General features: G+C 32.2%; 1 protein-coding gene and 1 long non-coding RNA gene across 2 annotated transcripts; one reads left to right on the top strand and one right to left on the bottom strand.

Moving 5' to 3' along the window:
- Positions 1-5851: 5851 nt before the first annotated feature.
- On the top strand, positions 5852-11555 carry LOC117110118 (tripartite motif-containing protein 2-like). Its single transcript, XM_033252716.1, has 5 exons — positions 5852-5855; positions 6882-7271; positions 7521-7567; positions 9840-10127; positions 10410-11555. Exons 1-5 carry the CDS (start codon positions 5852-5854, stop codon positions 11553-11555), a joined length of 1875 nt encoding a protein of 624 aa, XP_033108607.1.
- A 10023-nt stretch (positions 11556-21578) lies between these two features.
- On the bottom strand, positions 21579-23626 carry LOC117110135. Its single transcript, XR_004445634.1, has 3 exons — positions 23584-23626; positions 22862-22944; positions 21579-21817 (listed from the first exon to the last, which is right to left on the bottom strand). It is a non-coding gene; the product is annotated as an uncharacterized LOC117110135 (long non-coding RNA).
- Positions 23627-26444: the final 2818 nt, after the last annotated feature.

Here is a 26444-nt window from a genome sequence, read left to right as displayed (position 1 = left end):
CTACAATAAAGGGCAAACAACCATTTTTTAAGCCTGGTTGAAGATAACAGAATATTCTCAACCATTAAAACTACAATACATAAGAAAATATTGAAATAGGTCCTTTATACCACTTTCTATTGTCTGCAACTCATGCATATAAAATGTTGTAATGCACATTCTACTACCTTTGAATAACAAAAATTCTACTACCCTTGAATTGTATGAAACACACAAAAAGGTGTGTTTCATACATTAATCTACAGCCTGCTAAAATAAAGTTCCATTTTGGGAGTTGTCACTATCTCGATTAGACTTGCAGTAAATACAGTAAACTTATTTTAAATTTTGTTGAGAATTACTTAACTGGTTTACCGTACTTCTAAATTATCATATTCAGGAAAGCTAAAGGTAAGTGTTAACATTAAAAGAAGGAAATATTTAATATAAAATTCTGCAATCCATCCATTTGCAGGTCTATATTACAGTACAGTATATGTAACTACTAAGACAATGTATAAGAGAGCAGCTTTAGTTTGCTTCACAAAAAATGGAGAAAATGGTTTTGTAAAATTAACATATTTTATGTACGCTTTCAGAGGGAAAGGAGGGGTACCGAAAAAGAGTACTGTTTGTACACTTGCGAAATTGTTGATAATTGTGAATGACTGCAAATGTTCTACAATCACAGTATTTTTGGCAGATGGTAGAATGATGATAATTTTGTTCAGTTTATTGCAGCGTATGTTTCAATTCATGTTTCCCTGTAAGCTTCTACTGATACATGAATATGCTAATGAGGCAAATTCTTCAAAGCCAGATGATGAAAAAAAGTGCTAAGATCTATTACAGTATAATAAGAACAGTACTACAAACACTAGATCTACTAAGAAAGTCATTTCTTCCAAAATCCATAAATTTATTTAATAACAAATTAAGTTTAATTAATAACAAATAAAGACCTGTCTCTTATACACATCTAGATGTGTATAAGAGACAGCCTTAAAGACAGGACTGCACTGGGCTGAGGACCTGAAATAAAAATAATAAAATGAAATAGAAATGTTTCTAAGAATTTTAAACTTGGATTTTTATATCGCAAATAATCCACAATAAAGAGTCTGAACATTTGTATGGGTCTTTGTACAGTAAAGTGCACCTACAGATAGGCATTTAAAAAAAAAAAAATCTGCATTCCTCGCAACATGCACATGGGGCCATGCACACATAAACAATAGCTTAAACTAAGTGTGCTTGGTGGCCATAAAGATGGGCCGGAAGGCCAAATTGAATGTCTGACTTAACACAAAGGGACAGGTAAATTTGGACGTTCTATGACTTTTGGTCTCACCATGGAGGAGAGAAACAGACAAGGGCTTTTAATGTGAGTTTTACATAAAAATGTTTTGGTTATCAACATATAATACATGCCTTTTGCTAAAGTGACACAAGGAAATCGAAAGGTCCACTGAATTATCTCAGATAAGATAGTATAATACATACTCCAAGTATCGAAATGCACGTACGCCATGCACTATTTCGACATTAATTATGTCATCATCAGGAATGAAAAATTATCCATATTTGCAAGCTTATGCACAAGTACTAAAAGTGTTTGACCAATCAACACACAAGGAAATGGTGATGTTTTTATTTCTACTCCTAACACAAAATTATTATAAATATGTTAAGATATTAAACTACAGCATTGAAATTACATTGTCAGTCACACCATAGTCTACCATAAAGGGCAAACAACCATTTTTTAAGCCTGATTGAAGATAGCAGAATATTCTCAACCAATAAACTACTATACATAAGAAAATGATATAGATTAAAATAGGTCCTTTATACCACTTTCTATTGTCTGCAACTCATGCATATAAAATGTTGTAATGCACATTCTACTACCTTTGAATAACAAAAATTCTACTACCCTTGAATTGTATGAAACACACAAAAAGGTGTGTTTCATACAATAAACTACAGCCTGCTAAAGTAAAGTTCCATTTTGGGAGTTGTCACTATCTAGATTAGACTTCCAGTAAATACAGTAAACTTATTTTAAATTTTGTTGAGAATTACTTAACTGGTTTACCGTACTTCTAAATTATCATATTCAGGAAAGTTAAGGGTAAGTGTTAACATTAAAAGAAGGAAATATTTAATAAATAAATTTAATAAAATTCTGCAATCCATCCATTTGCAGGTCTATATTACAGTACAGTATATGTAAATACTAAGACAATGTATAAGAGAGCAGATAGCTCAGTCGGCTAAACTGATTGCCATGTGCACGTAACAGTGGTCCAAATTATTAACTGTAAATTATGATTGAAACAGCATATTATATATGTACAATAATTCCAACATTTACTTTTGTAGAAGATGATGTGTATGAATCCCCTCTAAAAGCCCAGCTATGGCATCTGCAGGGAGAATAATCACTGTAAATGGATTAGACTATAGTTAGACTATATAAATAACTACAATAGTTGCTTTGTAAAATCAGTCACTTTGTCTTATGTACATACTGTACTTAATCAACGTCTTGGTAGACATTCGTATTAAAAAAAATAAAAATGTAAAGTAAAAATGGATGAATTATTTCAGCATTGCCTTGTCTTTTCTGTTGTGGGTTCAGGGTACATGCAATTTATCTGTGTTTCTTGTCCAGGGAGTGTAAGGGGATTGTTCATAATTATCAATATTTTCACAAGGTATAAACAGTACACTAGGTGGGAGGGGGTATATGTAGACAAATATGTACACTTTAACATATGCATGAAAATGCTGAATTCACAATAACGTGCAATATTTAAAATATTATTTTTTTGATTGGCTATAACGCAATCATGGATGACTTTTAGTTGACTTCACAATAAATGGAGAAAATGGTTTTGTAAAATCAACATAGTTTATGTACACTTTCAGAGGGAACGGAGAGGGTACCAAAAAAGAGTACTGTTTGTAAACTTGTGAAAATGTTGATAATTGTGAATGACCCTAAATGGCTACCTGATAGGATGCATTTTAATAAGATTTTTTTACAATCACAGTATTATGGCAGATGGTAGAATGATGATAGTTCTGTTCTGTTAATTGCACCGTATGTTTCAATTCACATTTCTCTATAGGCTTCTACTGTTACAGTTATTTTAAACAATTTATTCCCTGCTATGAACATGCTAATGAAACAGATTCTTCAAAGATGAAAAAAAGTGCTAAGATTTATAACAGTGTCTAATAACTACAGTGCTACAAACACTAGATCTACTAAGAAAGTCATTTCTTCCAAAATTCATAAGTTTACCTAATAACAAATTAAGTTTAATTAATAACAAATAAAGACTGCTACCATCACTCATTATACCCCACAGTCAATTCCGGAATGATATTATTCGCATGTCACCCAATATAAAATCATTTAAAGCTGCCTTGGACTCCATTAATATACATAAGCTAGAAATTGCAAATTGCAAGTGAAGTGCTGCGAAGTACAACTGCATATAAAGGTTCTTCGAACAAAATTATTTATGCGAGTCAAGTGAAAATAATGAATAATAAAAATATAACAAATAATATGAGACACGACCCATTGTCTATATTAGAACACTTCTCATTGGGTAACAAAGTCGTAATTTTTCATTTTTGTCAAAAAGTGTCTATAGTGGTGAATTATGGTTTAGGTTTTTTTTAATAAAGTTTCAAAAATTGTATGTGGAAAATAGTTGATTACCAAAGGTTACAATTTTTATTTTGAAGACTGCATGGTCTAGGAAGTGTACATTTTTTTATGGGGAAAGTTTCCAAGGGCGGGTTTTCTAGGGGCGAGTTGACTGCCAAAGAGTGTTGCCAAAGTGCGAGCCAGCGTGTTATTTGATCACAAGTACGAGACATCTCAAGTGTGAGCCAGCGAGCCATGATGTCACGACAATAGATACGAGACGTTACTCAAGTTGTGGGAGGTATCGGCTGAGATTTGTGGAGTACAATTCAAAAAACAACTATAGGTCTATTAAATGAGTTATTGTGATGTTAAATAGACAATGTTAGCTATTAAGGAGCGACATTGTTTTTCATTGGGACCTTCGTCCCTTCAAGGCTAGGCCTATACCATCCTAGCTAGTCTAAGCCTAGAGTAGGATAAGGCTAGCGCAACATGCAGACGTTGGTACGTGTTGGTTAGTCTACAAACGTCGCCTAAAGTAATTGATTTTACCCGGCAGAACGAAAGAAGGAAATTCTGCTTTTCAGTCGTCTTAGGCCCTTGTTTTTTGACAAACAATGACCTTTCAGAGGTCAAATTGCTGTCAAGAATATGAATTAGCTGCTTCGCAGCAATTAATGACCAAAGCTCACTACAATATTTATTTGTTACACACACCTCAACCTGACCGACGTACGTGACAACCAGCATTTTGGTGTTTGTACGTGAAGATACAAATACAGACACATATAACCAAGTCTCTAGATAAACACCTTTCGAATATTCAACTGATTTAAAGTTAGGTTCTAAATAATTAAATTATTTTTATTTTAAAATAATGTTTTATCAGAATTTTTAAGCATTTCTATATTTTTGTATTTTAACAATTTTAAATTTATTTTTATTTTAGAAGTTATACACAATCAAATTTCATAAAAAAAAGCGTCACATAAAATTTGATGGAACATAGAGTTAAACACGTTCAACTTTGTTTGATAAAATTGATAATATGTGACATGACATCATCGTAGCCATATATAGGCACACCACATTTTTTTGTCACATAAAATTTGATAGTGTAGACAAGCTTAAAGAGTTACAAAGAACTGGCAATGTTTTTATTTTTACTGCTTTCTCTGTGTGTACAGTATTGGAAGGAAAACAGAGCATGATACACAACAGGATTAAATATTTTAAGACACATTAAACTACAGCATTGTGAAATTTGTATTAATAACATTGTCAGTGACCCCTTCAAGTTCACAAGAAAGGGCAAACAACCATGTTTATGCCTAATTTAAGATAACAGAATATTCTCAACTGATAAACTGCATAAGGAAACTAAAAAGTATAGAATAAAATAAGCACAAAAATAGGTCCTTTATACCCCTTTATGTTGTCTGTAACTCATGCATAGAAAGGTTGAATGCTCATACCTTTAAATAACAAAGGTGTGTTTCATAATACCATAGTGATAATATAATAAACTACATCCTGCTATTAAAATGAAGTTGCATTTTGTCATTATGTAGATTAAACTTGCAGTAAATAAACTGTTACATTTTCTTGAGAATTACTTAACTGGTTTACCGTACTTATTATCATATCATAAATTATTATCATATTCATTTCATTTGTAAAAGATGACGTGTAAGAATCCCACTCTAAAAGCCCCGACTATGGCATCTGCAGGGAGAATAATCACTGTGAATGGATTGGTCTATAATGTCCAAAATAACTACAATAATTGCTTTATTATAAAGTCGGTCATAATTGTCTTATAATTAACATACCTAACTAGGTAGGCCTTACATCTTGGTAGACATTTGTAAAAAAGACAAAAGTGTAGAGTTAAAATTATTATGAATTATTTCAACGTTGCCTGGTCTTTTCTGTTGGGGATTCAGGTTTATACATGCAACTTATCTGTGTTTCTCATCCAGGGAGTTTAAGTGATTACCTGATAAGAAGCTAATGTCTACAATTTACAGTATTATGGCAGATGGTAGTCAGCTGATGATGATAGTTTTGTTCCATTTAATTGCAATGTATTCAATTAACATTCCTAAAACTAATTCAGCAAGGCGGATAAGAGTAGATGTGGCATGTGATGTAGGATTATCTGACTCCAAAAAGTAATTAAGAGCAGTAAGGCCATCCGATATGGGTATGCTGGTATATAAAGATGTAACATCCATAGTAAATATAAGACGATGGTCGATATATATATATATATATATATATATATATACATATATATACACATATACATATATTTCGTCTTAATCTGTACCCTCCACTGATGAGGCTGTAGAGCTGATATAAATTTGTCCGCACTTGGGATTTTTTCCAGTGGATAGATAGTATATAACCTATATAAACTTTATTATAGACTCAATATGAATGTGAATAACACCGTTACGAGTGTGTAGAATGTTCAGATAGCCTAGTTATAAGGCATCTGTCAGTCTTACCAATATAGTCACAACTGCAGCCAGGGCATTTAAAATGATACACAATTGAGCTACGATATTCATTAGGCATTACATCTATGGTTGAAGTAAAGTATGATACTTTTTTTTAGTTTTCCATGATATTGAATTTTACATTTTTAGATAGATTTCTTTTGACTTTGCCAATTCATCTACAGAGGAGTACTCTCCATGTTAACCAATATGGTAATGTACCAAAATTTTAGTTATATCCTTACTACTATTGTTATCAATATCATTAGGCTTAGGATTATCAGAAAGAAATTTATACAAAAAGTGTGTTAGCTCATTGTCTAGGGAAACCATTCCAAGACATGAATTTCTTAATTTTGTTAGTTTCATTGTTAAGGCAATCAGTTGGGTTACATATTTTCTTCACTCTGAAAATTCAGCTTCTAACCATGACACTTTATGATTAGAAGGAACAAAGCTTTAAAAAGATGTAATGCCTATAAAATAACGTAGCTCAATTGTGTATCATTTTATTTAAACATAATCAGTGTCATCTGTTGAAAACATAATTTAATGGGCGGATTTATCATCAAATTCCAATTTTAGACATTGCCCATCAAAAGGGAAAAAGAAAAAGGACAAGAATATGAATAATTATGTCATTAAATGGTAAACATTTTCTATTGGTTGCATACTGAAAAAAAAACTGCTTTTAATCTTTCTTAAATTTACTTTCTTTGAATTTAAAGATGAAATACATGACTTTTATGTCATCAGTGACAATGCTGTATGGGAGAAAACGACAATAATTGAGTTGCAGAAAAGGAGGCAAGGAATACGGTGTATTAGCAGAAATGAGTGGATTCCTGGAAAGTACAAACTTGATAATTTGATAAAACCAGTTAATAACAGTAAGAAGGTTGTTGTAGGATTTACACCATCATCATCAACTGGCAGTCCACATTATCTGGCACAATTTGTTGTTCAAAAAATGTTGGCTAACAATAACATTGGCAAACTTATCCCTGTCAGAATATCAAAAGATTCCATGATACCAGAATGTCTGAGTGTGTTGACTTCAGCAAATGGTTGGGAAGATAACTTGTATGAGTTGTTGTTGGGTGCATTACATGAAGAAAGTGGGTATATTCACTTATAAATATTATTACAATAATTACTTCATTAATATCTTTTTCAAAGTGTCATTATTTTTTAAAAATTATGAATTAAGAAAAGGTATTGTATTTATCACTAGAAATGTTAACCCTAACCCAGAAAAAAGAATTTCATTTTTAGTTTAAGTGTTTGGAAAATTATTTACGTTTACGCTTGTGGCACTTTTCTTTGGACATAATTCACTGAAAATTTTATAATACTGCTAATTTCAGAATCACAGGCAACAACAGGCATTGTACGTTCACCACACATGAGCAAGGTAAGAATGCGATGTGTTTAAATATTAAATTGACTAAAACTTTGACAACAGAGGCATGCTGAAACATAGGAATGATGACAAACATATTTTCAATAAATTTTCCACTGCACAGTTAAGGCAGAGAATTGATAGTACGTTTAGCGGTAAAGCAGATGTTATAATAATAATAAACAGCACTTATAATGCACCAACTCTCTAGCCTGCTATTCCAAGGTGCAGTGACTCTACGAAATGAAAAAGTATTTACTTCTAATATATTGATTAGTTGGAAAAGCAAAATGCAGAGGCTAAATTTTACAAATATACCTAGTCAAAATGTATATATACTTGTTATAATTGCAATTTAAAATAAATTCACTGACAAAATCTTTAGCTCTAAATATCTCTCATTCTTGAAACAGGGGTGGTGCCATATTTGCCTCTATGTCTCTGATGATGCCCCATCCCACTGGTGCCACCCTTGGGCCAACCCGGTTCAGTACTTAATCATTTTGGGCCAGGCATACAGTGGCATAACTAGAAATCTTCAAATGGGGGTGCTGATTGGGGAGGGCGAGAAGGTGAAGTGGGGGCGGGGGATCTGGCAAATGAAATGCAGTGACGCATAACATTGCGCAATTTAGAAATGATTTTAATGAAATAGCAGAATTTTAAAATAATATTGAAACGAGGGAGGTCATGCTGTATTGCCCTTGCCTCCTACGACCTGGTTTGTCTGGCATACGACTTTGCCTTTTCAGGCCTAAAAACCCTTCGCCTGTAAGATTTAGGGTCTACTCAAAATATGACGAAGCTTTTACTTTTTAATCAGCTATGTATTTTAAACTGAATTAAGACTACAAATCTTTGAAGTATGTCGATTGATTGGTAATACATTGACTATCTTTTTTTCATTCAAATTATTATATTCATTAATAAAGATGTAATTTTTGTTAAAACCGAATTTAATATGCTACCTTTGTGGTAAAATATTTTATCAACGTAAACTGAAATCTAAACAATTTTTCTTATTACATGCTGTATTTTATCCAATTGTAGATGTACAATAAAAAAATATACTAATCACTCTTAAACATAATCAACAATAAACGAGCACAAATTATCCTCCTTAGTTCCCCATTCTAAAAAATAATCAGGCTATTGGAGGATTACATTGAGGCTTTAGCATAATGCGTTATATAAGCCAAAATTATTATTATTATTATTATTACTTAGCCTTTAGATTCTGTTATTAGACATATGGCAAAAACTGATGTGATATTTCCCTGTTGCTGCTATAGAACTACAGTACGAGGGGCAGATCCAGAGATAACCGAAATGGGGGCCGAAACTGGGGTCGATCAAGATAACATCAACCTAGAGAATCAGGGGGCAGGCACCTGAGAAATGTTTGCATTCTAGACACCCGGAAATAAACTCTGAGGCATTTTGGGCGATCACTTTATTCTTTTTCTTTCCTTCTTTCTTTTTTTTCCCTTCCAAAATATCCGGCCCTTAAGTACTGTAAATCCTTGAATACCGTGGCACATATGAATTGTTTAGAGGCTACAGTGCAGCGCTTATTTTAAAAGGTTAGACTGAGTAGTCTGAGCATAGACAAAAAGGTCCTAGTCTAATTATTCAAGTATGTAACCATGTCATAGGCCTGTATAAGCTCATGGAGGATGTATTTTATTTAAAGGTCATCCATACCAAGTAGTAGGCCTTTTAACATGTTTACTGTACAGTATATGGGATAATATGGATTGCACAAAGAAAACAAATGTAAATCCTTATACATACAAATAACCTTATACATACAAAATCCTTATACATACAAATAACCAAAAAACTATTAATTGAATAATATAATATAATTATTTAATAATCAAGTAATCAGGCCTACTGTACCAATTTAATAATTCATGTACAAATTTATTTACAATTGAGATAAAATATTGAACAAAATCCAGAATTGATTTTTAAAAATATTTACAGTTAAATTTGGTGAATACAATTTACATTATTTAAGAATCAAATTTAATAATAAAATAAAAAAATATATAGATATAAAAAAATTTAAATAAACTTGATTAGGATTTATAATAGCTGCATTTTCTTTAAATCATCCCAGTGAACCGTATGAGGCCTACCATTATAAAAAAAATCATGATTTATTAAAAAGCGTTTCATTTGTTCAACTATATAACAATAGGCCTACTGTACGTAAACATTGGCGAGAACATAACAGATTCGATCTAAAAAAAGAGTACACCATTCTATTTCTTTACAGATTGCTACGGGCAAGGCATTGTACACACTAAAAGGAACCAAAGATAAACAAATTTTCTGTCAAATTCACTGTAACAATGAACTGGAATTCTTCTGCCCAACATGCCAGAGATCAGCATGTAAACACTGTGAACATGGTTTTAATTGTTTACGAAAAAAACATGATGTGCTTGAAATAAAGACTGTTGTACATGCTGTTACTAATACACCAAAGGACATTCAAAAGATGTTGAATGAAAGACTTGATTCTATCAATAAAGCTAGATCTCACTGGGAAGATCATGTACAAGTATGCAGAGCAGCTATTATAGAGAAAGAGAAGAAAATTATCGAGACAGTTCAAGAGGAAAGCAAAAAATTAATTTCAGAACTTAAAAAATTAGACAAAGAAAAGAAAGAAGAAATTGATAGTCAAGTTAAAGATATTAATGAAAAGCGGTCTCAAGTTGATAATGTGATGTCCTCAATAAACAAACCACAAGAAATAGCAACTCTTGTATCCTATATGACAACCATCAATGAGTTCAGAGACTTTCATGAATCATTTCATAAATTGAATATTATACCAAAGTTTATTGAATTGAAGAATTCAGGTTGCATTGGTACAATCAAAACTGTCTATGGCATGTTCAAGGTTGATCAACATGATGAAGCGTTTACCGTCACAAAAGAACAGCCATTTGCAGTAACCGTATCAAGCTTAATTGAGAGCGATGCAAGTAAATTATCTGCAACTCTAAGCAACCCATCACATGAAGAATCAGCCACTACGGTAGAGTATCAAGGAAATGGAAAGTACAAAATAACAGGTAAATGCAATGTGGAAGGTGATTGGCAAATGAAGATTATTGCGGGAGAGGCGCACATCAAAGGATCTCCAGTGAATATCAAGGTGGAATCACTGGGACTTGTACATACCACTGGTAACATAGCAGATTATAAAGAACACAATAAAGAAAAAAATGTGAGAAATGTAGTGTTAGACACAGATGGATGCATATTAGTATCTAGTAATAGTAAAGATATATTAAAGTTCAATCAATCAGGTTCATTTGTTGCTAGGATACAGGTGCGACAAAATGTACTGGTTAATAGCATGCATCTAATGAGTGATGGTCACATGGTGTACAGTGATGTCTTAGGAAGATGTGTTGTAATGTGTGATGATAAATTTAAAGAAATTATCTCATTTGGTAAAGGAGATTTGAAATATCCAAAGGGATTGACATTAAACAAAAAAACTGGAGTCATGTATGTAGCAGATAGGGAGGCTCTCTGTGTGTTTAAATTCAATGTTGATGATGGTAGACTACTAGGTAAGATAGGTTCAAAGGGTAGTGAAGTAAGTCAGATGAATGAACCAATTGATGTTACTTTAACCAAGGAAGGTCATATGATCATTGCTGACTTCACCAATCATAGAATACAAATGTTTGATGCAAATGATAAGTTTATGCGAATCCTTGTAGGTTGTGGTAAGATAGATGGTAAAGTTTGGTCTCCTTGTGGCGTAACCTTGGATATGGATGAAAATATAATAGTATCAAGTAATCATAAACTACAATTATTTGATAAAAATGGTGCCTTTATTAAACGAATAGATCATGAAGATGATGGATTACATAGCCCACTAGGAATCGCTGTAATCTCCAATAGACCAAGAAGAGTAGCAGTAGCAAACTACACAGCAAACAATGTTAAAATTTTTAACTATTAAATAACATTGAAATATTAAGCTGCCTATACCATAATTGATAAATATACAGTATACTTTAAAGAAAATTGTCATCAAAATAAATTCACAGTAACTAATGTACTGTGGCTAGTAATTGTCATTCCAGGACAATATCATGTATGCCTGTTTACAGTAATATACAAGCAGGATTTATTTTGTGTAAACACCAAGGATTGCCCACAAAAACTTAGAAAAAAACTTATTTCCAGTGGGGTCCTTCTGCTGGTTATTGGGCAGTACACCAGGGGACAATCCCCTACTCTTTACTGAAGAGTGTACTGCATTTTTTAACGTGCACATGGGCGATAAATGCACAAGAGACCAACGGCTTAAACGCCTCATCAGAAGTGTTTCACATAAAACACCTTTCTCTTCATCTGTAATTTAATTATACCACGTTACAACAAGAGAATTGGAGGTTTTTCATTTCTTTGTTGCTGCGAAGCAGCCAATTCATATTCTTGACAGCAATTTGACCATCTGAAAGGTCACTGTTTATCAAAAAACAAGGGTCTAGGGCGACTGAAAAGCGGAGTTTCCTTCTTTCGTTCTGCCGGGTAAAATCAATTAATTTAGGCGACGTTTGTAGACTAACCTACACGTACCAACGTCCGCATGTCGCGATGCTCGAGTATTACTATTCAGCGTTTTTACTATATCTAGGTTTCCTATTTCTACGTTTAATCGGCCCATGTCTCAGCCACAATATTTTGAGGCCAATATTATTTACGAACCCAGTTAAAACTTATTTACTAGCCTATTTCAGCGTGCTAATTATTACATATTTAGGCGACGCTTGTTGTAGACTGGCATACACGGTACCAACGCTCATTTTTGCTATGTTTTTACGTCAGCTCGAGACGCTTACTATAACCATGGGCGGTATAAATGTCAACTCGGCCCAAGTCTCAGCACATTATTTTGAGGCCTATAGTATTTACGAATCCAGTTAAACTTATTTATATCAACGTGCTAATTATTACATTTTAAAACAATAATTAAAAATGTATTATACTAGGGGGCCGCGAAACTGTGGCCAAGTTGACTCGAATTCGATCATGCTTACCGGTATGTTGTGTGGTGCGTTGGCAGTCAACTCGCCTCTACAAACTCGCCCCTAGAAAATTCGCCGCCTTGAAAACTCCCCATACTAAATCATCTCACCAAATAAAAAATCCTACTCTAGGTCTAGACTAGCTAGGATGGTATAGGCCTAGGCATAGCCTTGAAGAGACGAAGGTCCCAATGAAAAACAACGTCGCTCCTTGATAGCTTTTGTCTATTTAACATCACAATAATTCATTATTAGACCTATAGTTGTTTTTTTAATTGTACTCCTCAAATCTCAGCCGATACCTCGCGCACAACTCGTTAACGTCTTGTATCTATTGTCGTGATGTCATGGCTCGCTGGCTCACACTTGTGAAGTCTCGCACTTGTGATCAAATAACACGCTGGCTCGCACTTTGGCAACACTCTTTGGCAGTCATCTCGCCCCTAGAAAACCCGCCCTTAGAAACTTGCCCCATAAAAAAATGTACACTTCCTAGACCATGCAGTCTTCAAAATAAAAATTGTAACCTTTGGTAATCACATACATAGAAATTTTTGAAACTTTATTAAAAAAAAACCTAAACCATAATTCACCACTATAGACAATTTTTGACAAAAATGAAAAATTACGACTTTATCACCCAATGAGAAGTGGGCAATTCCACGGTAACAGTGTGACATTCAGAGACAAATTTTTAACTTAAAATAAATGAACATCATCAAACAAACTCTTTATTTACAACTACTACTACAACACCCTTTATAATCAACAATTACATTTATGAAATAATAACTAATATTTGCGTTGGTAACAGTGTGACGAAAAAGGACATCAATTTTTTGCCTGATTACATAATGCTAAAACCCTGTGAACTGGAAGTTGTTATTTTATTTTCAATGTATGCGTAACATGAGATACAGTTTAAGCTTAAATGTGACACAATATATTTTTTAAATGGTTGATGAATACTAAAAATATTAAATGATAACTAATTAAATACCCGGTAACAGTGTGACAAAATGTCCACATGAATATCCATGTTAAAAAAGCAGGTTTATTCAACAATAAATAACATCGTCATAATAATGTTTCCTGTAAGGATGTATATATAAACAATTCAGAAAACTATATGTCTTGAAAAAAAATGATTTAGCACCATATTTTTGGGGGAAGAGGAATACAGGAAACTAATTAACAGAAAAATACATAAAATAGCTTATAAGTGTTTAAATTTTTTTTTTTTGCTTAATAATTAGATTAGATTAGAAATCTTTCTTTATTCTGGATACTCAGTCAGTATTAGTACACTGTTCTTCCCTGAGGTCCAGGGTATGATCTTAAACTACTTTAAATTAAAAACAGAATTGATAAAGAAATATATAAGTTACATAAATATAAGAAGCAGAAAAAAGATTGGTAAATTAAATTAGATTTTTAAAGGATTGTAGGGAAATAGAATGAATATTACTGCGGATATCTGATGATAAATTGTTCCATAAATTAACGGATCGATATAAAAGATCGGATTTTAATAGTTTTTGGGTCACTTTTAAGTTTTTTGTTTTTTCGAAGAATATATATTAATGAATGGTCACTAATACCAATACTTCTAGTGCCAGAATGTGTATATTTATCTTCGTTAGAGACAAATATTAAATCTAAAATTGTTTGAGTAGAATTTGTGATTCTTGTTGGTTGGTTTATTAGTTGAGAAAGACCACTATTATTAGAAAGTTTTTTAATTTTTGTTAAGTTACATTTTTTCTTATAGGTTGGTAAATCTCAAATAACTAATAAAAAACATAATTTTAAAAATTATAATTAGAAAAATGTAATTAAAAATATATAATTAGAATTCAGTAACAGTGTGACATAAATATCAATCTACAATATAAATATGCTTTTCTAAGTTTTCTTAAATTAGTGTCAATATTATGGATTTAATAGAATTAATTAACAAATAAAACTCAATCTAGTACTTTATTGAATAAGGCGCACACAATATCCATTTAAAATGTTTGCAGGCCCTGTACAGAATTTAATAAATAGAAATTTACAAAAAATCTGTACTTGATGTATACATTAAAAGTTAAATAGAAAATTGGGATATTAAAAAGCATCCCAATACAATTTAGCACATCAAAAACATACCGTGAAAAAAGATAACATACAGTAAAAATAGTAATAATAATAATAATCTTGTCGTTTAAGATGCTTAAGAAGAGAGCATATCACATTGATCTCTGTTTAAGGTGTGTGCATCAAATACAGCGTTGTATTGGCATACTGTACAGTGTGGAATGAATTGCCTCCGACCTTCCTGACAAAAGCCTCAATGGCACAGTTGGTTATGGTGTCTACATAGACAACAGGTTAGAATCCCGGTTGGGGCAATTTTTTTTCCACTTCTTTACTGTGTAAAATTTATATATGCATATTAGCATTACCGCAAGAAAATTTACAAGTTATCTGTTCACTTGTTACATTAATTATATTTTATAAATAAGTAATCAAAGACACTAGGTTACAAACTCAACATTTTATATATTTCGTAGCTGAACTACACGCATATACTATAGTAGTAGTAATGGGAGCAGAGGAGGTTGCACATTGTATATGAGTGAAACCATTGAGCAGTTCCTTGGAAGTGGGCATTTGAGCTATATGAATGCTACCTATGCCATCATATCAAGAATCAAGAATACTTTATTGTCATTGATCAAATAAGTCAACTGTTAAGTTCTCAAATATATGCCTAAGGAGTTATAGTTACCGAGAGCGCCCCCATAAATATGGATGAAACAACTTGTAACTATCTCACATACCTGTTTTTAGATAAGAAGGACTCGAGCAGGGTGTCCTTTTGCTGCTTAGAGGTAGTAGTAGTATTGTATGTTACAATGACTGGCAGCCATATTTAGGAGGATTAAAAAGGCAGTATTCAGATGGGTCTGAAGCTATTGTAGTCTACAGAATGAGGGAGCAAAAATTCATGGAAGGAATCATACCTCACTACAACAGATAGTTATTAGTAGATAATTTATGAATGATTAGGTATAGGGCTAAAGTATAACTATGTTAACGTACTGATGTTATGCTATGCACTTGTTAATTAATAATGTCTACTGTTTAATGCATATAGGAATGTATGAGAATGATTAACTTATATATTAATACAATGAAAGTACAGGAATTCATATAGGAATGTATAAGAATGATTCACTTTATATATTAATACAATGAAAGTACTGTATAGGATACAATACAGTACATCAATAAGACTGTACCTCTTTACTTAATGGTGCTTTGAATGTGTGATTAAGGTTCCTTGATTAGAGTGCGTTATTTTAGGCAGCGTATCGAGTGCTGACGTAATCATAGCACTGTGTTTATTACTAATAGTAACGTATTTCGTGTAAAGGCAAAGTATCATAATATACTGCTATCCCATTTAAGTGTGGAATATAGGAATCACAATACACTATAGTAGCCTATGTATGATCACAGGCATAATTGTTTAACTTACAAATAATACAAGCTTGGATTATAACTGATAATATGCCTGGATTAAGGCCTGTTTACACTTCAACGATAACGATAAAAATGCTAAAAAGCGATTGTTCATATAGAAAACTAAAGAAATGAGAAGTTTTTACACTAGGACGATTCCATAGCGATTTATCGTGTATGCAATAACAAAATATTTTAACAAATCAAATCAGATGACGTCATAATCATGGACAAACTATAAAATCGTTGCTACTACGACGATTTTAGTGTTTTTCCATGATTATGACGTCATCTGATTTGATTTGTCAAAATATGTTATCGCATAACTGATAAATGGTTATCAATCATTCTAGTGTAAAAACTTAACTTATTTCTTTCATTTTCTATATGAACAATTGCTTTTTAACTTTTTTATCGTTATCGTTGAAGTATAAACAGGCCTTTAGACTGGTTAGAAGTTGCATTGCTACTGTATGTTATGTTTTTATCTTTTAATTATAGCAACGGGTTTCAATAAAGGTTTATGGAAATTTCAACTCGTTTTCGTGATTTGTATCTCCGTCCACTACATCAACAATGAAATTTACTTTGGTAGAAATCATTCTGTGTACCCTTAGGCAAATTGGTGGGGGGGGGGGGAATTCTACTCAAATTTTGAGTCTGTGCCTAAAGATGTACCAAATCATAAATTGTTTAACCTCAGCCCCAACCATGGTGGAGCTGTGGTAGTGTAGATCCTCTATCTGTAAACTCTCTTCTTTGGGCCCCCTCTATTTAAAATTCATGGATCCGCCACTGGCAACATTTAGTGCGACATGTCATTGGGCTAGGCCTACACCAGACTTCTGAGTGATTATAATAGAGTGTAATGGATGGTCATTCATAATTTTATCCAGCATTTTCAAGGCACTGAAGATCATAATGAAATGTAGAGCATATAATATTGACAATTTGAGAAATTAACTGCCGTAAACCTGCCAGTGGGCAGAAATCAGGTGGACTCCTCGGAACCTACGGCTAACCATGCTTTAGTTTAAGGAGTACGTTTTAGTTTCTTAGGACCAACTATTATTGTTATTATTATGATAAATGCTATATACACATTGGCGGATCTGAGAGGGTCAAGGGGGGTCCTGACCCCCTCCCCCCTCATTGGAAAAAAAAAATTTTGAGAACTTAAATGTCATTTCTCAGCTTAAAAAGGTTGAATACCTGGGCTATAGTGCAATTTTTAACGACCAATAAAGCTGTATACTACCGGTACGCCAAAAAAAAGTAAATTCGTCAACAAAGCTTAATATAGTAATACAAATTAACAAATGTTTATTATGTTTAATATGTCTATTTTTTGTTATTGTTCAATAGTTTTTTTTTTTGACTCTTAATAAATAGCATTATTATTATTTGATTTTCTTCACCTTTTGCTTTGTTAAGGGTCATTCACAACTGTCAACATCTTCACAAATGCACAAACCATAATGTTCTCTGTTACCCCATCCCTCCCGTGATGACAAAAATATTGATATTAAAAAACAATTCTCCTTTGTTGTGAAATCAACAAAATTAATAAATGCTTACCTGTATATACGTTAATGTATATTATATCCATTATTGCATTATAATTTATCATAAAATTCTATTATTTTAAATATTGCATATTATTTTGCATCAGCATTGAACGTCACAAAAAAAATCCAGGCCATGGCTTGATCAGGCACATGCAGGGTGGAAGCAGAACAGAGACAAAAAAAAACCCCCAAAAACTGAGATCTACAATGATTATTAACATACATGCATGTTGTCAAAAGAGTTGAATGAATTAAACGCGTATAATAGGTCACAGTCACAGTGTAATCTATCCTATTGTGAAGATGATATAAAAACAGGCCCACCCAACATTGTCCACCCCACTGCCCACCCTACTTTCACAATGGTATATTCCAGTTTGGGTGGTTTTCATCCGGGTGGTTTATGTCTGATGATGACATAATTAATGTTGAAATATTGAATCCCAACACGATGACGTGTATTTCAATACTTGGAGTATGTATTATACTTTCTTATCTGAGATTAATCAGTGGACCTTTCGGTTTATGTCTGATTACCTATAAATATGGCAAGATATATTAAACTACAGCATTGAAATTACATTGTCAGTCACCCCTTAAAGACTACAAGAGAGGGCAAACAACCATTTTTTAGGCCAGATTTAAAGAGAGCAGAATATTTCAATCAATAAACTACTGTACATAAGAAAATGAAATATCACTTTCTATTGTCTGCAACTCATGCATATAAAAGGTTATGAATGCACATACTACTACATTTGAATAACAAAAAGGTGTGTTTCATACAATAAACTACAGCCTGCTAAAGTGAAGTTCCATTTTGAGAGTTGTCACTATCTAGATTAGACATTAAATACAGTAAAATTGTGTTAAATTACTTTACTGGTTTACTGTACTTCTAAATTATCACATTCAGGAAAGTTAAAGGTAAGTGTTAACATTAAAAGAAGGAAATATTTGATATAAAATTCTGAAATCCATCCATTTGCAGGTCTATATTACAGTACAGTATATGTAACTACTAAGACAATGTATAAGAGAGCAGCTTTAGTTTGCTTCACAAAAAATGGAGAAAATGGTTTTGTAAAATTAACATATTTTATGTACGCTTTCAGAGGGAAAGGAGGGGTACCGAAAAAGAGTACTGTTTGTACACTTGCGAAATTGTTGATAATTGTGAATGACTGCAAATGTTCTACAATCACAGTATTTTTGGCAGATGGTAGAATGATGATAATTTTGTTCAGTTTATTGCAGCGTATGTTTCAATTCATGTTTCCCTGTAAGCTTCTACTGATACATGAATATGCTAATGAGGCAAATTCTTCAAAGCCAGATGATGAAAAAAAGTGCTAAGATCTATTACAGTATAATAAGAACAGTACTACAAACACTAGATCTACTAAGAAAGTCATTTCTTCCAAAATCCATAAATTTATTTAATAACAAATTAAGTTTAATTAATAACAAATAAAGACTGCTACCATCACTCATTATACCCACGGTCCATTCTGGAATGGAACTGCTTAAGCGAGGATATTCGCACGTCACCCAATATAAAATCATTTAAAGCTGCCTTGGACTCCATTAATATACATAAATTTGAGTGAGCCAAACAATATCGGCACAGGTTTGTGGCCGGCTCGCTCGTATAGTGCTGGTGGTGGAACAAGTCTTCTCGGATAAGGACTATAAACCGTAGGCCCAGTGTACACAAATGCTCATGTGCACTTTAAAGAATCCAGTACATCTTTCGAGATGAATAAGGGGCTACCCCGGTGTGCTGGTTCACTTGGCCCCTGTCGTGGACAGATGAAAGTGCGCCCGTTTACTGGCTGCGTAGGACATGAGGTGACCCTCAGGGGAGAAGAAAGTTTTTGAAAAGTGCAACATCTGGTCCCGAGCGCATAGAGACCTTGTTTATTTGTGCTATATAAATCCATCTATTATTATTATTATTATTATAAATTAATGACCAAAGCTCACTACAATATTTAGTTGTTACCCACACCTCAACCTGACCGAGGTACGCGACAACCAGCATTTTGGTGTTTGTATGTGAAGATACAGATACAGATAACCAAGTCTCTAGATAAACACCTTTTGAAAATTCAACTGTTTTTTAAGTTAGGTTCTAAATAATTAAATTATTTCTATTTAAAATAATGTTTAATCAGAATTTTTGAGCATTTCTATATTAATGTATCTTAATAATTTTAAATTTAATTTTTATTTTAAAAGTTATACACAAAATATTAGTAATAAAAAGTAATAAAAATATTAATTAATAATTATAATATTTTAAATTGTAAATTTGAAATATGTACAATCTGAATTTCAGTGCATTTTTTAAATATTTACTAATTTTTTTTATCAGCTATCATAAAATCAATACATTTTGTGTGCATTGCTTTAGACTTGTTACCTATTGACACAATTCAATCAAAATTTCACAATGAATATTCTGCTGTTTTCAGAAACCACCCACATTAAACTGATCACAAGTAGCAACACCTCCATTTCTACCAGTCGACACACAATTGATTTAAGGTAAGAACTTAATATGATTGCATTTTAAATTAAGACACCCCATGACACAAACATTAAATGGAGTAAAACATTTAAAAAATTATACTTCTGGCAAGAAAAAAATTTAAAATCATATGCGACAGCATGGCTTTTGAAATATTGATACTGTTCAGAGTAAAAGCAGATTTTTGCATTTCTAAAAAATTATTTATTAGTTATACATAGATGTAAATCAACTATAGAGTGTGCATGCAAGCAAAATCACTGAGCCAACATTGGCTGTATTTTTTGTCATTATAAATATTTAGTAATTTGCAACCATTTAGCTTGCCTAGCTTGCAATTAGCAACATAATCTCTACATCACCCATATCTGTTACACTTCTACGAACTTGGGGATCTGTAGACACTACATTGGGGAAGTTGATTTGGTGAAGCAGTCTCCATTCTGATCAGGAGTTAAACCACAAGCTGAACATTGCCGGCCCATGCCTACTCCAGCATGTATTGTTGACGAGCTGTAATGGTTCACCCTATGTTTCAATCTTAGGTGTTACAAGCACTTCATGGCATGAAATTGATTGAAAAAAGAATAGCCCCTTTACTTAGAAGTGGCTTTCATGCCATGTAAGGTGAATTCAATAAAATAAAAAGATTATGAATACTACACATAACAGTTTATACTATACCTCTAAACGGTATGGTTGTAATAAAAATTGCACATCGTATTTGTATTATTAACACACAATATGAATTAAATTATATTGAAATTTTGAAATTACTTGCATATGACCCGCTCTAGGTAAAATGTCACCATTGCACACTGGAATTAAATGAAATTGAAGTTATACATAGTTGTAAATCAACTATAGAGTGTGCATGCAAGTAAGATCGCTGAGCGAACATTGGCTGCATTTTGTCCTTATAAATATTCAGCAATTTGCATCCATAGCTTGCCTGCTTGTAATTTGCAACATAATCTCTACTTAACCCTCCGTTACACTTTTAATAACTTGGGGATCGGTAGACCCTACATTGTTGGAAATTGAAGTTGGTTTGGCACAGCGGTCTCCATTCTGATCAAGAGTTAAACCACAAGCTGAACATTGCCAGCCCATGCCTACTCCAGCATGCATTGTTGACAGGCTGTAATGGTTCACCCTATGTTTCAATCTTAGGTGTTACATGAACTTCATGTCTTAAAATTGATTTTAGAAAAAGAGAAGCCCTTTCCCTGGAAGTGGCTTCCATGTCATTTTTAGGGTGAATTAAATCAAATAAAAAGATCATGAATGCTACACAACAGTTTACATTATAGCTCTAAACGGTATGGTTGTAATAAAAATTGTACATTTTATTTGTATCATAAACATAATATCTTTCTTCTTTCTTTTCTTTTATTAATATTTCAAGCGGAAATGAATTAAATGATATTGAAGCTGTTCTTTGTCTTGTATATTACCTGTCACTGTAAATCCAATCAAATCCAATCTGGTCATTTATAAAGCGCCTTTCTTTACAGATACGAAGCGCTGCACCCCACATAAATAAGCCCTACTCTTGGTAAAATGTAACACTTGCTCACTGGATGAAAAAAGTACATAAACGTATGTTAAATCACGAAAATGTGACATGAAACAAAATATATCTACTGTATAAAAGCTTGATCAGGTAATCAATGTAAAATCAATTAAAAGCGTCCAGTCCACTTCACACTATAAATTAAGCAGTTGGTGCTGCGAGATCATTGTATGTCCAAATATGCAAATGAGCTCAGGTTTAAAACAAAAGAAACGCTAGGCTGGCCGATTAACGAGCGCAGTGATGGCAATAACTAGGTAAAAGGCTTTTGTTTTAACTAATACACTGCGAATGATTGGTGTATCAGGGCTAGCTGTCAGATCCGGCACACCAAGATTTCACACCACAGGTAAAATTCCTCCAAAGAAGGATGAAAGCGATGACAATACTGCTTCAAAAGATGTTGATGATGGCAGGATATTATGTTCGAAAATTAAATTTAGCAACTAGTAATAAAATGCTATTTTTGTGAGCTTTCGATTTGAGTGACTGTACACTTTTGAATGAATAATGATAATGATTACATACAAATACTGTAAATTTCATGATATAAAAATACACTAGGATAAAAAATACAAAGGAAATTCGACAACATCAACGCATTCGAACAACTACTCGAAACATCTTTTTAATTTATATTTTGCTTAATCCCAGATTTAAACATATTGAGGGTTTTAGCAAAATGCGCTCAATCAACTATTATTATTATGTTTGCCAGGAGATATATGTTTTCAATTGTGTATGTGTTCAAAATATCTCAATAGAAATTTACAGGGCATGTCAAAGTAGGTATGACCGAAGGTTGAGGGGGTGGGTAGGGTTGGGTTTTGGGGTGGAAAATTGGTTGGGGTGAAGGTTTTAAATTAGGTTTGGAAGATATATTTTATAGAAATGGATTTGCAGGGGGAGGAAATGTTCTTATGCTCGTATTATTATTAAAGAAAGTATTGATTGTACTTGAAATATGTATGTAATTATATTGATGTTATTATATTATAAATAATATTAATTTTATAAATATAAAATATTTAAATACATTACACAAACCTGATTTTAGATGCTGCTTCTCTCAAAAGTAGAATGATTAAACAACATACCAAGGGTGAAGTCTTTGGGATTGAGATCCACATCTAAAAAAAAAAACACAGAAAAAAACTAGAACATATTCAGGCACAATATTTTCTGCTGCAAATTTGTTATACTTATGTCTTTGTAGCAAGGAAGACAATTTTCATGAATTTGTAATGAATTCATAACACTAAAATTCATTCTGATTCTACATTATTATTCACTTAATTTGTTCCATATTTTTTAATTTGTGGGAAAAAACACTATAAAGAAACCAAGCTGATGACGGTAAAGACCTATAATTGAAAGACTAAAGCCAGACACTCAACACTCAACGCAGTTGTCGACAGACACAACTCCATCAAGAATGCAATGCCTCAATGAGCACAATGGATCGTTTTTAATGACAATCCATTCAGACACCGACAATGAGCAGGTCCTGCTATGTAGGCTGGCGCTCACAGGAAGCAGAAAGTAGGATTCGCCATACGATGATTGTACGACCGTTGTACAGTGCAGTGAATATCTATAACTTCTGTTGGATTGTTGGTCTGGTTCGACTGTGAAAGTGCACAGACTTCCTTACTATATGTATAGTAAGGAAGTCAGTGGTTCCTAGTCTTTAAGGACTTGTTCTTGTAAAGTGGCCACTTAATAAACTCTTATTAATAATTTAAAAAAAAAGGCATTTGTCAGTTTACCTGTTGTACTTGCAGTAGAAGCAACAACACCATAACTTTCCACGGTCTGTAAGGAAGAAAAATGTTGAATTCAACAACTGCACTCCCAATGTTTGCGATGATTGCAACTATTATTAAAAACAATTTGAAAAGATAAAAAAAAAACAGACTGGACTAGAGCTAAAACTGGGGTGTTCTGATGAGGAAACCATCGTCCAAGTTGTTCAATATAAATTGTTTATCATACAGTAGTGAACCTGAATCAAAGACAAACATAAGAAGAGTGTAGTCAAACTAAATTTCATGCAAGGCTGAAACTGTTCCATTGGACCAGGTTGGCATTAAAATTGCCTATTAAATGCAGTTCCGTCGATAATGATCGATAACAATAAAAAGCTAAAAAGTAATTTTTCATACAGGAAATAAAAGAAATAAAAGTAATTACACGAGGATGATACGATAAGACTTATCGTATATATGGTACAATAAAAAATAATTTCAACAAATCAATTCAAATGACGGCATAATCATCAAACAACCTGTATTCAACATGATGGCAGCATATACTTCCCCTACTACTAATAATTGGCCTTAAATATTTAATTAATATACTGTATATTTTATAAATTTCATTCTGGTGTGACAGTATACATTTTTAAAGTAAATTTTTATTGAAGAATTTTTAATTTATTTATAAACTATATCCTATTCCTAACTACAAGTAGTGCTTAGAGAATGTGTTTGTTTGAAACGGTGTCAGAAAAACCAACTTTTGATAGTAATTTGGTTTACCTTCCTTCTTGGACTCCCTTCTCACCTCACTCACGTTCAGCACTGTTTTACAATTGGTAACTGAAATTTTTTTTTAAGCTTGCCTTACAAGAAAAATTATAAATGAAATTAAATGCCTATTAGATTACTACTCAGTTATACTTGAGTGTCTAGGTACAGGCGCAATCCTGGCGATCGAAGTGGCCTAGACCGTGTCTAGGCCTAGCCTAGTAGTAGCCTAGTAGTAATAGATAGGCTAGCCTATCTATCAGGTTCCACGGAAAGAGGATGGCCCTTCCTTCTTGAATACGTTTTTGGTTGCTTTGCATGTAGGCCTAGGCCCTGGGTGTCCGAAATTACTATTGATTGTTTTGAACTCACAATATCAGTACTGGTTGTTTCATCATCGCTGTCGCTTCTACTGCTGCTACCACTACTTCCCATCATGGATGTAAACATGTAAAACTTGTTATTAGTTGAGCCTCTAACTTACACGGTAGTGGCTATCGGCACTGCCGCAGTGCCGATTTGGCACTGCCGCAGTGCCAAAAAAAAGCTGCTGTTTTCTATCGGCACTGCAGCAGTGCCAAAAAGTTGCTGTTTTTTATCGGCACTGCCACAGTGCGAAAAGCTGCTGTTAATTTATCGAATCGATGTTTTTATCGACAGATGACATTGGTGTAATTCATAATTTTATTTCACTCAAAACGTAAAGAGACTGGTTAGGCAAAAAGGAACATGTCCCTGTACAAGACACCTTCCAGAGAAACAAAAATATTAATGGCAAAGACAATAATAATAATAATAATAATAATAATAATAATAATAATAATAATAATAATAATAATAATAATAATACAGATAATAATAATAATAATAATAATAATAAATAAATAATAATAAAAAGTAAATGATAATAATAATAATGAATGAAGATCAAAATATATCATTGAAGTGAATTCAGTTATTTATTAAAACAAGATTTGGAGGGCCGGACTGTCATGAAGGTGTTGTATTAATGATGTTCTAAATATTTGCCTTTATCATATCAATAATTGATTAGGTCTAGCTTAGCCTATGTTATTGTTAACATTATATTATATTTGCTTAAAGCAAAAAATAAACAAATAATAATAATAATAATTATAATAATAATTTTACGATAGTTTGATTAATGAAATAGTAATAATCAGAATATTAAATAAAATTACGTCCAAAAACATTATCTATTTGATTCTGTTTTTCTGTTTCTTCTTCTAGACTTTCGTGGGCTATCCTTGGTGTTTACACCGAATAAATCCAATCCAATCCAATCCAATAATAATAACAATAATAATAATAATAATAATAATAATAATAATAATAATGATAATAATAATAATAATAATAATAATAATAATAATAATAATAATAATTTTACGATAGTTTGATTAATGAAATAGTAATAATCAGCATATTAAATAAAATTACGTCCATGCAAAACCTGCTTTTAAATAAAAACATTATCTATTTGATTCTGTTTTAAAAAATAATCTTATAAATTATAAGTTTATTTTCTGCGATAATTTTATCCACATATGCATATTCATGCTTTCAATGTTAATATGGTTGATAAATAATATATATAAAAAAATAAATAATAATAATAATAATAAAGGTGCTCGAATAATGCTTTCGTGAATAATTAATAATACTTCAATAATGCTTCAATAGGCCTATTTACGATAGTGTGATTAATGAGATAATTGTTGATTAATTTATAGAAATATAATAGGTAGGCCTATATACCATTAATAATGATTCAGCATATTAAATCAACAATACATCATAAATGTAAAATTTGTTTGGTTTTTTTCAATAAAATTTTACCTATTTTATTCTGTTATTATACATACATATACATATACATATATATACATACACACATATATATATACACATATATACATATACATATATTATATACATATACACACATATATATACATAGGCCTATAAATATATATATATATATATATATACATATATCTATATACATATACATATACATAGGCCTATATATATATATACATATATATAGTATATACATATATATAGATATAGTATATATA

The sequence above is a fragment of the Anneissia japonica genome, unplaced genomic scaffold (assembly GCF_011630105.1).
Source record: "Anneissia japonica isolate Jap-2015-1 unplaced genomic scaffold, ASM1163010v1 scaffold1829_len478734_cov173, whole genome shotgun sequence".
Classification (NCBI taxonomy): domain Eukaryota; kingdom Metazoa; phylum Echinodermata; class Crinoidea; order Comatulida; family Comatulidae; genus Anneissia; species Anneissia japonica.
The sequence above is the reverse complement of the archived record's forward strand: the minus strand, read 5'-3'. Positions and strand labels throughout refer to the sequence as shown.